Source organism: Palaemon carinicauda, chromosome 1 (genome assembly GCF_036898095.1).
Source record: "Palaemon carinicauda isolate YSFRI2023 chromosome 1, ASM3689809v2, whole genome shotgun sequence".
In the NCBI taxonomy this organism is placed as follows: domain Eukaryota; kingdom Metazoa; phylum Arthropoda; class Malacostraca; order Decapoda; family Palaemonidae; genus Palaemon; species Palaemon carinicauda.
The window spans coordinates 267234575-267249644 of record NC_090725.1 but is presented as its reverse complement, the minus strand read 5'-3'; the positions used below and the strand labels follow the sequence as shown (position 1 = coordinate 267249644).

At 44.3% G+C, this 15070-nt stretch overlaps 1 protein-coding gene across 3 annotated transcripts in view; it reads right to left on the bottom strand.

The window, feature by feature from the left end:
- The window catches only part of LOC137656057 (organic cation/carnitine transporter 2-like), a 360410-nt gene extending 345552 nt beyond the window's left edge, over positions 1-14858 (bottom strand). For all 3 annotated transcript variants that reach the window (XM_068390251.1, XM_068390235.1, XM_068390241.1), the window contains exon 1: positions 14620-14858. In XM_068390251.1, the coding sequence (XP_068246352.1) occupies positions 14620-14663 (44 nt within the window). In that variant the 5' untranslated portion in view covers positions 14664-14858. The remainder of the gene's footprint in view (positions 1-14619) is intronic.
- Positions 14859-15070: the final 212 nt, after the last annotated feature.

The window sequence follows — 15070 nt, the reverse complement described above, 5'->3', positions numbered from 1 at the left end:
TCCTTAGATGTAACAGGAAGTCAGCAATCTGGGTTACAGTGGTACTGGTTGAGGAAACTGCATTGGCCTTGCACCAGCTTCGGAAGACTTCCCATTTAGACTGATAGACTCTGAGAGTGGATGTCCTCCTTGCTCTGGCAATCGCTCTGGCTGCCTCCTTTGAAAAGCCTCTAGCTCTTGAGAGTCTTTCGATAGTCTGAAGGCAGTCAGACGAAGAGCGTGGAGGTTTGGGTGTACCTTCTTTACGTGAGGTTGACGTAGAAGGTCCACTCCTAGAGGAAGAGTCCTGGGAATGTCGACCAGCCATTGCAGTACCTCTATGAACCATTCTCTCGCGGGCCAGAGGGGAGCAACCAACATCAGCCGTGTCCCTTTGTGAGAGGCGAACTTCTGAAGTACCCTGTTGACAATCTTGAACGGCGGGAATGCATACAGGTCGAGATGGGACCAATCCAGCAGAAAAGCATCCACGTGAACTGCTGCTGGGTCTGGAATCGGAGAACAATACAACGGGAGCCTCTAGGTCATCGAGGTAGCGAACAGATCTATGGTTGGCTGACCCCACAGGGCCCAAAGTCTGCTGCAAACATTCTTGTGAAGGGTCCACTCTGTGGGGATGACCTGACCCTTCCGGCTGAGGCGATCTGCCATGACATTCATATCGCCCTGAATGAACCTCGTTACCAGCGTGAGCTTTCGATCTTTTGACCAGATGAGGAGGTCCCTTGCGATCTAGAACAACTTCCTCGAATGAGTCCCTCCCTGCTTGGAGATGTAAGCCAAGGCTGTGGTGTTGTCGGAGTCCACCTCCACCACCTTGTTAAGCTGGAGGGACTTGAAGTTTATCAAGGCCAAATGAACCGCCAACAGCTCCTTGCAATTGATGTGAAGTGTCCTTTGCTCCTGATTCCATGTTCCCGAGCATTCCTGTCCGTCCAAAGTCGCACCCCAGCCCGTGTCTGATGCGTCCGAGAAGAGACGGCGGTCGGGTTTCTGAACAGCCAAAGGTAGACCTTCCTTGAGAAGAAAGCTGTTCTTTCACCACGTTAGAGTAGACCTCATCTCTTCGGAAACAGGAACTGAGACCGTCTCTAGCGTCATGTCCTTTATCCAGTGAGCAGCTAGATGATACTGAAGGGGGTGGAGGTGGAGTCTCCCTAACTCGATGAACAGGGCCAGCGATGAAAGTGTCCCTGTTAGACTCATCCACTACCTGACTGAGCATCGGTTCCTTCTCAGCATGCTCTGGATGCATTCTAGGGCTTGGTAGATCCTTGGGGCCGACGGAAAAGCCCGAAAAGCTCGACTCTGAATCTCCATACCCAGGTAGACAATGGTCTGGGATGGGACGAGCTGGGACTCCTCTAAATTGACCAGGAGGCCCAGTTCCTTGGTCAGATCCATAGTCCATCTGAGATTCTCCAGACAGCGACGACTTGTGGGAGCTCTTAAAAGCCAGTCGTCTGACGGAGCCGGACACAAGATCATGGTACTGCTGCACAGTCTGTGAACTGTCAACCATGGGGAAGCGAGGAAGTACAGCAACAACCCAAAACTGTCTAGACTGTCTGGGTAGTACAGACAACTCCTTATCGGGTTGCTGAGGTTGCCGCACTGCGTCACAACAAGTCACCTCTGCTGGTTGTTGAACGTCTTCCCAGTGACACACTGACTCCGTAAACAAAAATCCTCTAACAAGGACTAAGCTTGGACTGCATGTCTTGCAACAAAGCTCAAGGTCTATGGGAGCAGGTGTGGCAACAGACGGGGTTAGCGACTGAAGCAGAACCATTTACCCTCCCTGGAAGCATGTTATGCTAAATAAGAGTCCATAGGAGGCTAAGCAGCTTAAGGCTCCTCTCCAAATGACAGAGTCCTCAAGGGAATATCAGAAGGAGGGAGAATAGCACTTTCTCATCTACAGGAACCATATCCGAGAAAAGCTAAGTTCTCTCAGTGAGGGTTTCACTGGTGCAAAAGCAGCAGACCAGAAGGCAACGTAATGAAACTGCTTGACAGTCTTGTGAGTTGGCAACAACCAAAGATGTGTGATTGAGGAGCATGCGGTAAGGTATGCAGAGCATGCTGTAAGGTATGCAGAGCATGCTGTAAGGTATGCAGAGCATGCTGTATGCAGAGCATGCTGTAAGGTATGCAGAGCATGTTGTAAGGTATGCAGAGCATGCTGTAAGGAATGCAGAGCATGCTGTAAGGTATGCAGAGCATGCTGTATGCAGAGCATGCTGTAAGGTATGCAGAGCATGCTGTAAGGTATGCAGAGCATGCTGTATGTAGAGCATGCTGTAAGGTATGCAGAGCATGCTGCATGGCATGCGGCTCATGCTGCATGGGATGCGGCTCATGCTGCATGGGATGAGGCTCATGCTGCATGGGATGAGGCTCATGCTGCATGGGATGAGGCTCATGCTGCATGGGATGAGGCTCATGCTGCATGGTATGCGGCTCATGCTGCATGGGATGAGGCTCCTGCTGCATGGTATGAGGCTCATGCTGCATGGTATGCGGCTCATGCTGCATGGGATGAGGCTCATGCTGCATGGTATGCGGCTCATGCTGCATGGGATGAGGCTCATGCTGCATGGGATGAGGCTCATGCTGCATGGTATGAGGCTCATGCTGCATGGTATGAGGCTCATGCTGCATGGTATGCGGAGCATGCTGTAAGGTCTGCAGAGCATGCTGCATGGGCTGAGGAGAATGCCGCATAGTGCTGGAACCCGGCAACTCCCGATGCGGCAGCTCACGCATGAAAGCAGAAGGTGCATCAAGAACATGCGTCTGGCAGGGTGGACTGCGCATCGGTGGTGGAGCTCTCACAGGTGGAGGGTGGGAGCAGGCAGCCGCAGTATCTGCTGAGCGCACAACCTCGGCGGGTTGTAGGTTAACAGGCTGCATTGTCAACCTTCCAGCATGATACTCCTGTATGAAGGAGCAAGCTGAGACTGTATAGTCTGCAGCATGGACCACTAGGGTCTATGAAAGACAACAACAAACGGAGCTACTGTCCGTTGTGACTGAGGGTCTAAAACAGCTGGTGCGGCAACAGACGGAGTTACTGCCTGTTGCGGTACCACCTTGCCTCTCTGGGAGGTGTGCAGTTGTCGTACTGCAGCAAGTCCGAACTGACCCAGTGGCTACACCTAGGCCGTTGGACTTGCGCGGAAGGGACCGACTTGCACTTAAAAGCTGCAAGATTTGGTCCATGGTTTCTGCGAGAAACCTCTTCCGCAGACGAGGAATAAATGGGCTTTCTCGTCTTTGTGTGGGTGGGGTGATCACGTCGGCAACGTGTGTAGATACACCCGAAACCACGGAGGGAAACGTCTGTTCGTCGATCAAGGCCTGATGAACCCATAAGTCCTTCGACATTACTTCTCCCCTGGGCTTGGGAGCTTGTAAGAGGTCCCAGACTAGGTGAACAACTGGCATGAACAGACGAACCCTCGAACACAACACTGTAACACTTTGCGCTTATCACTTTATCACTTTTGATTTTCTGTTTGCACTTATTTCACTGAACTCGAAACTTTAAGTGGTTTGTACCTGAAACACGCAATCCTATCCTTCATTAAAAGGTAGTAATTGCGAAAACAGTATTACAATGTAACAGAAAAACATAATGAAAGATAAAGAATTCAGTGGCTGGAAAAGAGACTAAACACTAGATCAAATAAACTACGTTTAAAATCTCTCACCGCATAAAGCCTGGGAACAAGAATAAAACTCTAGAAACGTTTTACCTTCTTCCCCTATAGAGACTAGGGAGAAGAGCAAAAAAAAGAGAACAACGTTACCCGCTTGAACGAAACGTTTATCCTCCTCTCTCTCCCTCCGTCTCTATCTCTCTCTCTCTCTCTCTTGACTTAGAACCTGAGAGATGAGCCCAATTATATATATCGTTAAAACATATTATTTGTTAAAGGAAAAAAAACTGAAAGGTTTCCCAAATAAAAAGTTCCTTTATTAGAATTAAAACCATTTAAGCTAAGAAAGAATGAACAAAACGCTAGAATCGGTTTACTCTTACTGCAACGTGAAACCGTGAATACTCTCTCTCTATCGTAACGATAGAGCGCAAGTTGAACGTTCTGAACGTCAACAACTGCGGAGACAAAACAAAACGTTAGTTCAACTTTGAAAACAGTACGAGACTATCAAAGAAATTCTTTCAAAAACATTAAAATTAAAATAGCATAAATTCTTAACAGGAAAAACGATATGACGGGCTCAATGTTAATTAACTTCGGTTCCAAGTAATGACCGCCTACTATTAGGAAAGGTCGCATATAAACAAACATAAAAATTAATTTTTATAAGTTTATAATAAATGGAAGTTAATCGAAGAGGCCTATAAAAGGCGGAGAGATATAAAATAAATCTATAACTTTGTTAAGCAAAATTAAGAAAGAGAGTCTATACTCTCTTCGACACCAACACTTCCGTCTAAGGGAAGGGTCGGCCATTTAAAAGTGAAAGAGAGTTCATACTCTCTTCGTCACCATAATTAAATCAAATTAATTCCAAAAGCTTGCTAAGCTAATGATAAAGCTTCCTGAATAGCGAAGGCTAAACTCTAGAGCAAATACATCACCAAATCGTGAACAATAACTCCAGAATCAACAGCGTATCCAAGTAGGTCTAGCCGGTGGCACGACAGAGGAAAAATTGAGTTCTTGTTGACAAGAAGTACTTGAGTACCTGCTCACAGATGGCGCTGTTGTGTACACCCCCACCTGTATAGCGATCGCTGGCGTATCCAGACCGTAGATTTCTGTCGGGCAACAGAGTTGACAGCTACATGATCATCGGGTAAGATTAATATTGAAAATATCATTTTTAAACACAAGACTTACCCGGTAGTTATATATATAGCTGATTAACACCTTTGGTGGAGGGTTAGAGACAGCTAGCATATCTGGAATTCTACTTAAGAGTTAATTCAAACAAAACTTATGGGTTCGTACCTGATAAGGAAGCTGACTTCAATGATACTCTGCCTCATTATGTCTGCTAGCCTTATGAGATCCAGCGATCCTCCCAGGGGGCTGAAGATCTCGAAGGGACTGTCAAACCGGTGTCAAAACCTCATCATGACAGAACCTCCTCCAATAACCAATTCCGGGTGCTCTCAAGGCACAAACATGACCACCTGACAAAATCAATGATTGTGGAAGACTGACACAATCTTCACAAACAACCATAAAAACAATTAAAAGTACCAAGAGAAGAAAAGGTTATTGGGATTATGGGAACATAGTGGTGGATCCTTCACCCACTATTGCACTCGCTGCTATGAATGGACCCAGAGTGAAACATTCCTCATAACAAGTCTGAACACCTTTCAAATAATACGACGCGAACACGGATTTGCTCCTCCAGAAGGTCGTGTCCATTATGCTTTGTAGAGATCTGTTTTGCCTAAATGCTGCCGACGTTGCCACCGCTCTGACCTCATGAGACTTGCCCTTTAAAAGTCCAAGGTCTGAATCATTACAATGAATATGAGCTTCCTTAATTAAAAGCCTGACGAAATAAGACAAGGCATTTTTAGACATCTGTAAAGAGGGCTTCTTTACTGAACACCACAAAGATTCAGATTTGCCTCGTAAATCTCTTGTTCTCTCCAAGTAGCATCTTAGAGCTCTAACTGGGCACAAGACTCTTTCTAACTCATCTCCAACCAGATCCATAAGATTTGGAATCTCAAATGCTTTGGGCCAAGGTTGAGAAGGGCGTTCGTTTTTGGCAAGAAAGCCTAACTGCAAGGAACAGACAGCTTTGCCATTACGAAATCCAACGTTTTTGCTGAACGCATGAATCTCGCTCACTCTTTTGGCTGTCGTGAGACTGACCAAAAATAAAGTCTTCATAGTGAGGTCTTTCAAGGCAGTTGAACCCAGCGGCTCAAACTTGTCGCTCATGAGATACTTCAAAACAATATCCAGATTCCAGGCTGGAGAATCTTGGTTCCGTCGTTTTGAAGTCTCGAAAGACTTGAGAAGCTCTTGCAGATCCTTATTGCCAGAGAGGTCAAGGTTTCTATGCCTAAACACAGTGGCTAACATACTCATATAGCCTTTGATAGTAGAGGAGAAATTGCACTTCCTTCGAAGATAAAGCAGGAAATCTGCAATTTGAGCTACAGAGGTACTGGATGAGGAAAGAGAGTTGACTCTACACCACTCTGAAAACCTTCCACTTAGATTGATAGACCTTGATGGTTGAAGTCCTTCTTGCTCTCACAATAGCCTGAGCTGCCTCCTTCGAAAAACCTCTAGATCTAGCGAGTCTCCCGATAGTCTGAAGGCAGTCAGCTGAAGAGCATGGAGATTTTGATGCAATCTTTCCAAGTGGGGTTGTCTGAGAAGATCTGCTCTTAGAGGAAGAATTCTAGGGGTGTCTATCACCCATTCCAGTACCTCTGTGAACCATTCTCTTGACGGCCAATAGGGAGCCACAAGGGTCATCCTGGTTCCTTTGGATGTCACAAATTTCTGTATTACTCTGTACAGGATCTTGTAAGGAGGGAATGCATAGAGATCTAGATTGGACCAGTCCAATAGAATAGCGTCTATGTGGACTGCTTCTGGATCTGGAACAGGGGAGCAATATGCCCCTAGCCTCTTCGTCTTTGAGGTTGCAAAGAGGTCTATGCAAGGACGACCCCAAAGACGCCACAGGCTCTTGCACACCTGAAAGTTGAGGTGTCCACTCTGTTGGAAGGATCTGATTCCGTCTGCTGAGACTGTCTGCCATAACGTTTTTCTCCCCTTGAATGAAACACGTGAGAAGAATAACGTTTCTCTCTCTTGCCCACATCAGGAGACTCTTTGACGTCTCGTACAGAGATATCGAGTGCGTTCCCCCTTGTTTTGAGATGTACGCCAATGCTGTCGTGTTGTCCACATTGACCTGAACTACTTTGTTGGCGACAAAAGCCTCGAAACTTCTGGGGGCTAAAAGAACTGCCAATAACTCCTTGTGGTTGATATGCAAGGATTTCTGGGGTTCTGTCCAAAGACCCGAGACTTCTAATTTGTCTAGGGTTGCTCCCCATCCTGTGTCCGAGGCGTCGGAGCATAACACAAGATCTGGGCTTTTCATTGACAACTCGAGACCCTCCTGGAACTTGTCTGATTCCTCCCACCACCGAAGGCAGACTTTGATGGAGTTCGTGATAGGAATGGACATCGATTCTAAGTCCTTCTCCTTGTACCAATGGCTGTTGAGATGGAACTGGAGAGGACGAAGATTCAGCCTTCCCAGTGGGACGAACTGTTCCAAGGAGGAGAGGGTTCCTATCAGACTCATCCATTTCCTTGCTGAGCAAACTTCCTTGCTTTGAAACGATCTCAGTTTCAACTTGGCTTGCTCTATCCTTGAGGGAGACGGAAAAGCCCAAAAAATCTGACTCCGTATCGTCATCCCCAAATATAAAATCTCTTGAGATGGAACCAAGAGAGACTTTTCCTTGTTTACAAGGACACCTAGTTCTTCCGCAAGGTCCAAGGTTGTCTGAAGATCCTTCAGGCAGTGATCGTAAGAGTGCGCTCTAAGAAGCCAGTCGTCGAGATACAAGGAGGCTCTTATGCCCCTTGAATGTAAGATCTTTGCTACATTCAGCATGAGCTTCGTAAAGATCTGAGGCGCTGTGCAAAGACCGAAGCATAAGGCTCTGAATTGGAAGACGTCTCCCATGAAAACGAACCTGAGGAAGGGTCTGAAGCTCCGATGGATGGGGATGTGGAAGTAGGCGTCCCGAAGGTCCAATGAGACCATCCAGTCGTCCCTCCTTACTGCTGCTAACACTGACTTCGAAGTCTCCATGGTGAAATTCGTTTTGATGATGAACCTGTTCAGCGCACTCACGTCCAGAACTGGAAGCCATCCCCCCCCCCGAGTTCTTGGGTACTAGGAATAGCCGATTGTAGAAACCAGGTGAACGGATATCCTGAACCTTCTCTATGGCCCCCTTCTCTAACATAAGAGACACTTGGTTCGAAAGAGCTTGCCTCTTTGCCTCCTCTCTGTATCTGGGAGAGAGATCCACGGGCACTGAGACCAGGGGAGGGCTCCCTAGAAAGGGGATCTTGTAACCCTCCCTCAAGATCTGAATAGACCATTGGTCTGCCCCTCTCTTCTCCCACGCTTTCCAGAATTTAAGTAGTCTGGCACCCACTACCTGAAGGCGAAAGCAGTCAGACTCTGCTTCGCCCTGTCCTGAAACCTCTTCTCTTACTCCTTCTAGCATCAGGTCTGGAGCTACCCCTACTAGAAGATCTTCCTTGAAAGGGCTGGGAAAACTTGGGAAAAGTATCTTCCTTAGACTTGCGGCTGATAAAAGAGGAAGGCAAAGCCTTTCTAGCGGACTTGGAGACAAGATCCTGAGTGGCCTTCTGAGCTAAAGCTGCAGAGATCTCCCTGATAAGTTCTTGCGGAAACAGTAAAGGAGAAAGAGGAGCATATAAGAGTTCGGACTTCTGGAAGGGAGTCACCCCCGGCGAAAGAAAAGAGCAAAGTTGATCTCTTTTCTTAAGGATGCCTGCGGAAAAAAAAGAGCTGCAAGTTCATTAGCGCCATCCCTCAAGGCCTTGTCCATGCACGACATCAAATGGACCAGGGCAGAGGTATCCCCCTCTTTAAAAGCCTCAACTTTTTTACCCAAGGCCCCCAGCGTCCAGTCTAGGAAGTTGAAAACTTCAAAGGCCCGAAAAATTCCTTTGAGAAGGTGGTCCATTTCTGAAGTGGACCAAAAAATTTTGGTCTTCCTCATGGCCGACCGACGAGGAGCGTCTACGAGGCTTGAGAAATCTCCCTGGGCAGAGGCAGGAATCCCCAAGCCGAGAACTTCTCCCGTCTCGTACCAGATGCTCAGCCTCGAAGCCAGTCTAGCTGGAGGAAAAGTCCGAAAACTCTTCCGTAAAAACTCATAAGTTTTTTAAGATCAGCCAAATGACGGAAAGAAACAGAGTCCTCGTCTTCTGAAACGTCATCAAACTCCAAAGGAGAAAGCTGGGCTTCTACTTCCTTCTCCAGCGACATTCCTCCGGGAGCAGTAGGGTTAAGAGCGGTATCAATATCAGAAAAAAACTGAGTGCCAACCGCAATAGAAATAGGCTCATTGCGAACAGTAACAGGCGGCAGAGTCGCGTGCGGCTCAACCGAACGCTCGCGATCAGCCCGATCAGAGACGAGAAGTTCCTGTACATGAACCGCACCGATGTCTTGAAAAGGATAAGGCTCCTCCTCGTAATCCAAACTAACATCCGAAATATGACCAGGGAAAGGACGTTCAGGATCATATTCAGAAACACACTTGTCGTCAACAACTGGCAAGCAATCGGTACTACGAATCGCTCGTTGTTCAGCGACTCCTTCAACTGTAACCATCCCGGAAATGCGACCTGAAGGACGCTCACTAAGATAATTGGAGGGGGAAACTTCCTGAATGATAGGACTTTTGGCCGCCTGTTTAAAAGGACGTTCGGTAGCCTGTTTGCAAGGACGTTCGGCAGTCTGAACCTGAGGAGGATCGGCAGCCTGTTCAGTAGGAAGTTCAGGAGCCTGAGCCGAAGGGCGATCAAAAACCTGTTTAACAGGACGTCCGACGTCTTTCTTAGAAGAACGCACAGGCACACAGTCTCGATCGCGTTCAATAAAAGAACCGTGGACTGCGGACTTAGGAGAACGATCACGATCGCTTCCTAAAGGTCGTTCGTATCGGCTAGCAGGAAGCTCCGATCCCCGATTACGAGGCCGCTCGAAAACACGTCCTGGCTCACTTCTCCAATCACGATCGCTGATACGAGATTTGTCGCTGCGGTGGTATGATTGCATAAAGGAAGAGAGCCTGCTTTGCATGTCTTGAAGAAAAACAAAGTCAGGATCCGAACGTTGTGAAAACGGAGATGAGGTCATAACGTTCTCCTCACTGCTAAACGGAAAAGAGCGCCTAGAAGGCGAAATCCAGTCTGAAGGCTGCTTGGGAGCTTGGAATGAGGTAAAGCCTGGTCCTGGGTGCACAGAAGGATCCTTGGAAACGTCCAGAGTCCTAAAAGGACGTTTGGTCGGGGGGGCTTTCAAAAGGCTCTGGAGAATTCCAATGACTGCATCCAGGTTTGGAACTAGTAGGACATCGATAGGCCGTATCATAGGGCCTCTAAGAGGCCTGGAAGCAAGCTTCCAGCCTCTTTTAGGTAAGGGGTCATCCGAAGACGACGAAAAACACTTAACCTCACCTTTCCGATGGTGAGGGCGAACGTCCTGGGAGGCGCCAACAGGTACGTTCGAGGGGACGACTGCTTGTTTGATAAAGCCTCTCATCTCCTTTCGCCTTTCGACATTCCTTCTCCCAGGGGTTGGGGAGCTTGGAAGAGGTATAGGACTAGGAGGAAAACAGACACGAGCAGGCGCACCCTCCACTGCGCTTAACTTCACTGCACTTGCACCTTCACCTTTCAAAAGACGCACATCGGACATCAACTGTGTCCTGTCCGCAGCCAAAGATTCAACTTTAGCGCCAAGAGCTTGAATCGCCACTAACATATCTTTTAGTGAAGGTTCATTAGCAATTGCAATAGTGGGATCAGGATCTACCACTACAAGTGAAGGAATAGGATTAATGACATGGGAGGAGGAAATATCTCTAGAAGAGCGAGAAGAACTACGCCTCAATCTATCCCTTTTAAGTTTACGCCTGTATTTATCAAAATTAATCCATTCATGCTCTGACAGCAAAACACATTCGTCACAGCGATCACCTAAATCACACTCTTTACCCCTACATGCAACACAGAGAGAATGGGAGTCAAGAGAGGCCTTAGCCATACGGGTCTTACACCCACTAGTCACACATAACCTAAAAGTAATAGGGGGGTGGCCATTTTGAAAAATTTAAGAGAATTCAGAGAAGCAAAGGTAAAAAATCATCTAATCCATACAAAAACAAGAAATATCCAAAGCGAGATCAAAAACAAGCGGGAGTCAATAACCAAAGATTTGTACTTCACCAAAAAAACGATCAGTAATGACGGAGTAGAATTCATGTGTCGCCGCTAGCGACGGCAGGGAATATATGAGGGTCACTGGAATGGATCCCAAGTACCTCGCTAGGGTGCATGGGTGGTACACCTGGCTATCCAACTGGCGGTTGGCGCGAGTTTCGAATTTTCTGCCGTTGACGTCAGGGACGTAAGCTATATATATAACTACCGGGTAAGTCTTGTGTTTAAAAATTATCGTTGAGGAAACGTCTCTCCTGACTTTGAAAAAATTTGAGGTAAAAACTATCAATCTCATTTAATTCCACCTCATTCAATCACTCATATAAAAACTATACTTCTTTATATAGCTTTTCACATGCTCTTTCAATGTAGGTGATTATTTTTTTTAATATCGAATGTGTCATGCTTATGAAATTTTACCTAGGATCCCCTATATTTTGTGTAATTTTTCGTGGATTCATTATGCGTCCCTGAGAATAATGTAGAGAAGAAAGTTTGTTTTAACCTTAAACTTTCCCCACCCAAAACTCCTGGTCCCCACTGGGTGTCCCCCATTACCGCAGGATATATTAGGGTATATCTTATTAACTACTTTATTGCGAGGGAATTAAAGGTCATTTAAAAAAAAAAAAAAAAAGTGTTACTGAATATACCCCAATTTTTTTATTAATAAAGTTTGCCATGTGTTTTACAATAATAATATCAAATATCATTCGCAAATTTTGCTACCATAACCCCTGCCCATCCCAGATTAGTCAAGACTTATACAGTACCTTGTACTTAAAGACGTGGTTTGCTCCATAAGCATTCTCGACCACATCATCCATAATTGTTTCCATAAGGGAAGGGTAGGAAAACTCATACATGGGTAGTTTGCCCCAATATTCATGATCCAAAATTGATAAAACAAAAGACGATGAGTATGAAAAATATATGGTTAGTGTACTAGGGTAGAAATTAAAGTACCATATATTCACCAGCCCATCTCCCCAGTTGGTAAAAGGGCATGGCTCCTAGGTTACATTAGATGGAGAACCTTAGTTTAGGTGGTGCTCTTGTTTCTCTTTTAAAATGAGTTTTTTCAGTCATATTTTGGTATTTTAAAATGTCTAAAATTTCAAAAATATGGGGCTCCCTCAATTATTTATATAAGAACAGTTAAAAACTATAAATATACCAGGAACACTAATTTTGGTACTTGTTTACAAGAGTACGCTCTCAATTTACTCTCAAATTATGCAGTCCAACAGCTCTTCTCTTCTTGTATTAGGAGGGTCTTTAAATGCTGGGAAAGCAAAAAATTTTAAGATATGTTGAGCAAGGTTGGTTTCCTCACTAAACGACCTGGAACCGACATCATCAACATACATCAAACAGAAGTTTGTGATGCCAGCATACATTTGATATACTGTATATTCAAATTATTTACAAAATAGAAAATTGAATAATCACTAAAGTGTCACTATTTGTGAATTGTATATTCTATGGACACATTTGAGTAATTAATCCATTTTTAATTTAGTATATACAGTATTCCAAATACATATCAAATGTACGATGACATCACAAACTTCTGATAAGTTGACTATGTTGACAATGTCAGTTCCAGTGAGGAAACCAAGCTAGTTTTTTTATAAACCCTATTCCCTTGCTCAACATATCTTGCCATTGTTTACTTTCCCAGCATTTAAAGAACCTCCTTATTACTGTAAAAAAGGAGAGCTGCAGGACAGCATAATTTGGGAGTATTGTAAATGGAGAGCATGGTCTTGTAAACAAATACTGTACCCTAATTTTCTTCATTAGGGGTTAATACAGTATATGATACTCTAATTTCTAGCGAAACTGGAATTTGCTACAAGAAATTGACGAGTGCTGGTTATTTTGGTATTTTTCTCTATATGTTTAATAGGGGCTGGGGCATAATAACTTACATATCGGTCAATTAAACTGTGAAGCATGTTTTTCAATCTAAGTCCATTGTTTACATCTGAGAGACTGAAGGGGACTTATTGCGCATGCGTGTTTTCCCATGGTTTGGGGAGCTTTCTGTGCATTTACAATGACATATTTGTCAGGTTTTTTTTTTTTTTTAGACCAATTAACAGCTTACAAGTACTTCTTCATAAGTTCCCGGATGTTGTTCTACTACAGCCATATTTTTATCACTCCCGGGGACTCCCCTTCAGTTTTAAGTGAACCACCATCTCGTAAAGACGTCTCCAAGAGTGAACTTAGGGGAACCACATCAATCTATTTTGAAATTTAGTGTAATTTCGTTTATGTCTGCAGTTGATTACGATGGAAATGCTCTCCGTTCAGTAGAAAGCTATTGATACTCATGTGAAATAAAAAAATAACAGAGAAATAATTCCTCAAAGGTCCACTTCTGACTTAATTTTTAGGGAAGGCCAGCACATTTTCTACTGCATAGCTTTTGTAAAGATTGCAAAAAAAAAAAAAAAAAAAAAAAAAGGTGACTGACAATCATAAGGTAGGGAATTATTTGTGATTTACTTTTTCATATTGTAAGAATTAACTTGTGATTTACTTCAAGTTTGTGACCTGGGAGTAGGGGGTTCGCTAGCAGTTGTGACCTGGGGGCTTGACCCCGCCTAGGGGCTGTGACCTGGGAAGGGGGGTCCGGGGGGCTTGTACCCCCGGGCTAGAGGTTGTGACCTGGGAACTACTAGGTTAGGTTAGGTGGGTTTGTTAAGTTCTGTACCCTTTTACAAATCTCAAGAGTGTTAAATAATCATGTTTGGCCAGTTTTCAGCCATTTACATAAACCATATATTTTTTCAACTGGTTATCTTGGGCTTATTTTGCATTTCTGACCATTATCATTGCTGTAAATCATTCGTTTATAACATTTCCCCACCCAAAAAATCCAGGTTTCCCACTGGGGTCCCCCATAATTGTCTTTGTTTAAGGGGGTCCAAAAACTCATGAACAGGTGGTTTGCTCCAATAACAATGGTCAGAAATACATAAAATACATGATAGCGAGTAGGAAACATATATGGTTCATTTATTTGGCTAGAAATTAAAGTATGATATATTTACCTCATTAGGAATACTGTGCTACAGTAAATATTTACGGATTTACAAATATCTTAATTAGGCCTACAGACCTGATCTGTCCCAACAAACTACAAAGGTTCTAAATATATCATTTTTTAGCTTCAATTGAAAATATAAGGGTAATAAAACTTCTAGCACCTTTATACATTATTGGAATAACCGGAAAATGTGTAACAGGTGCATATTGTAGGTTAGTTATACAAATGAGTGTCTTGCGGATCCAGGTTGTAAGGCATTTCAGCAGACCTGTGGTATAGGTCTACAACCGGATCTATAATTTTAACCGTCTACATAACTTACTACTATATAACCTGTGGTATAGGTCTATATAACCTACTAGGGTATAAACTAAAGTAACCTTATCCACACAGAGAAACGATAACTTATGGTGGCTAATTTTAAGTAGTATATGTGATACTGTATTTCTTTTTCTAACAGCGGAACTTACTTGGTAAGAAACAATGCTAACATACTAAAGAATCATGAGCAAAACAGCTACAATCATACTATACCTTGAATTATAGCCGAATGAAATTGTCTTGTTGATGCACGTCATTTAAACACCATAGGCAGAAAATTCACTTTGTCGATTTGGCTTTGTTGGCCCTTCCCATCAGACACGGAAAATAGTAAACTTAATACTACATAAACTTTGTTGCACGCCTTACACGTAGTGATTCAAGTTCGTGGTGTTCAAAGAGGCTACAGACTACAGGACAGGTGGTGTTTACTTTGAAGGACTTGCAGAAATAGAACAGCAGCACGACAGTGTTGCCAGATATGAGGATTTATTCCTAGATTTGGGGATTTTGGGATGGGGATATTTAGTACGAATTTTTATGAAGAAGAAAGATGAGTAAACCTTTATATTGTTGCATTTAGTTTGCTTGCACTTATCTGAAGTATAGCGAGTAAATTTCTATATTATTAAAGCCCACAGGATCAGACGAAAATATATTTGTG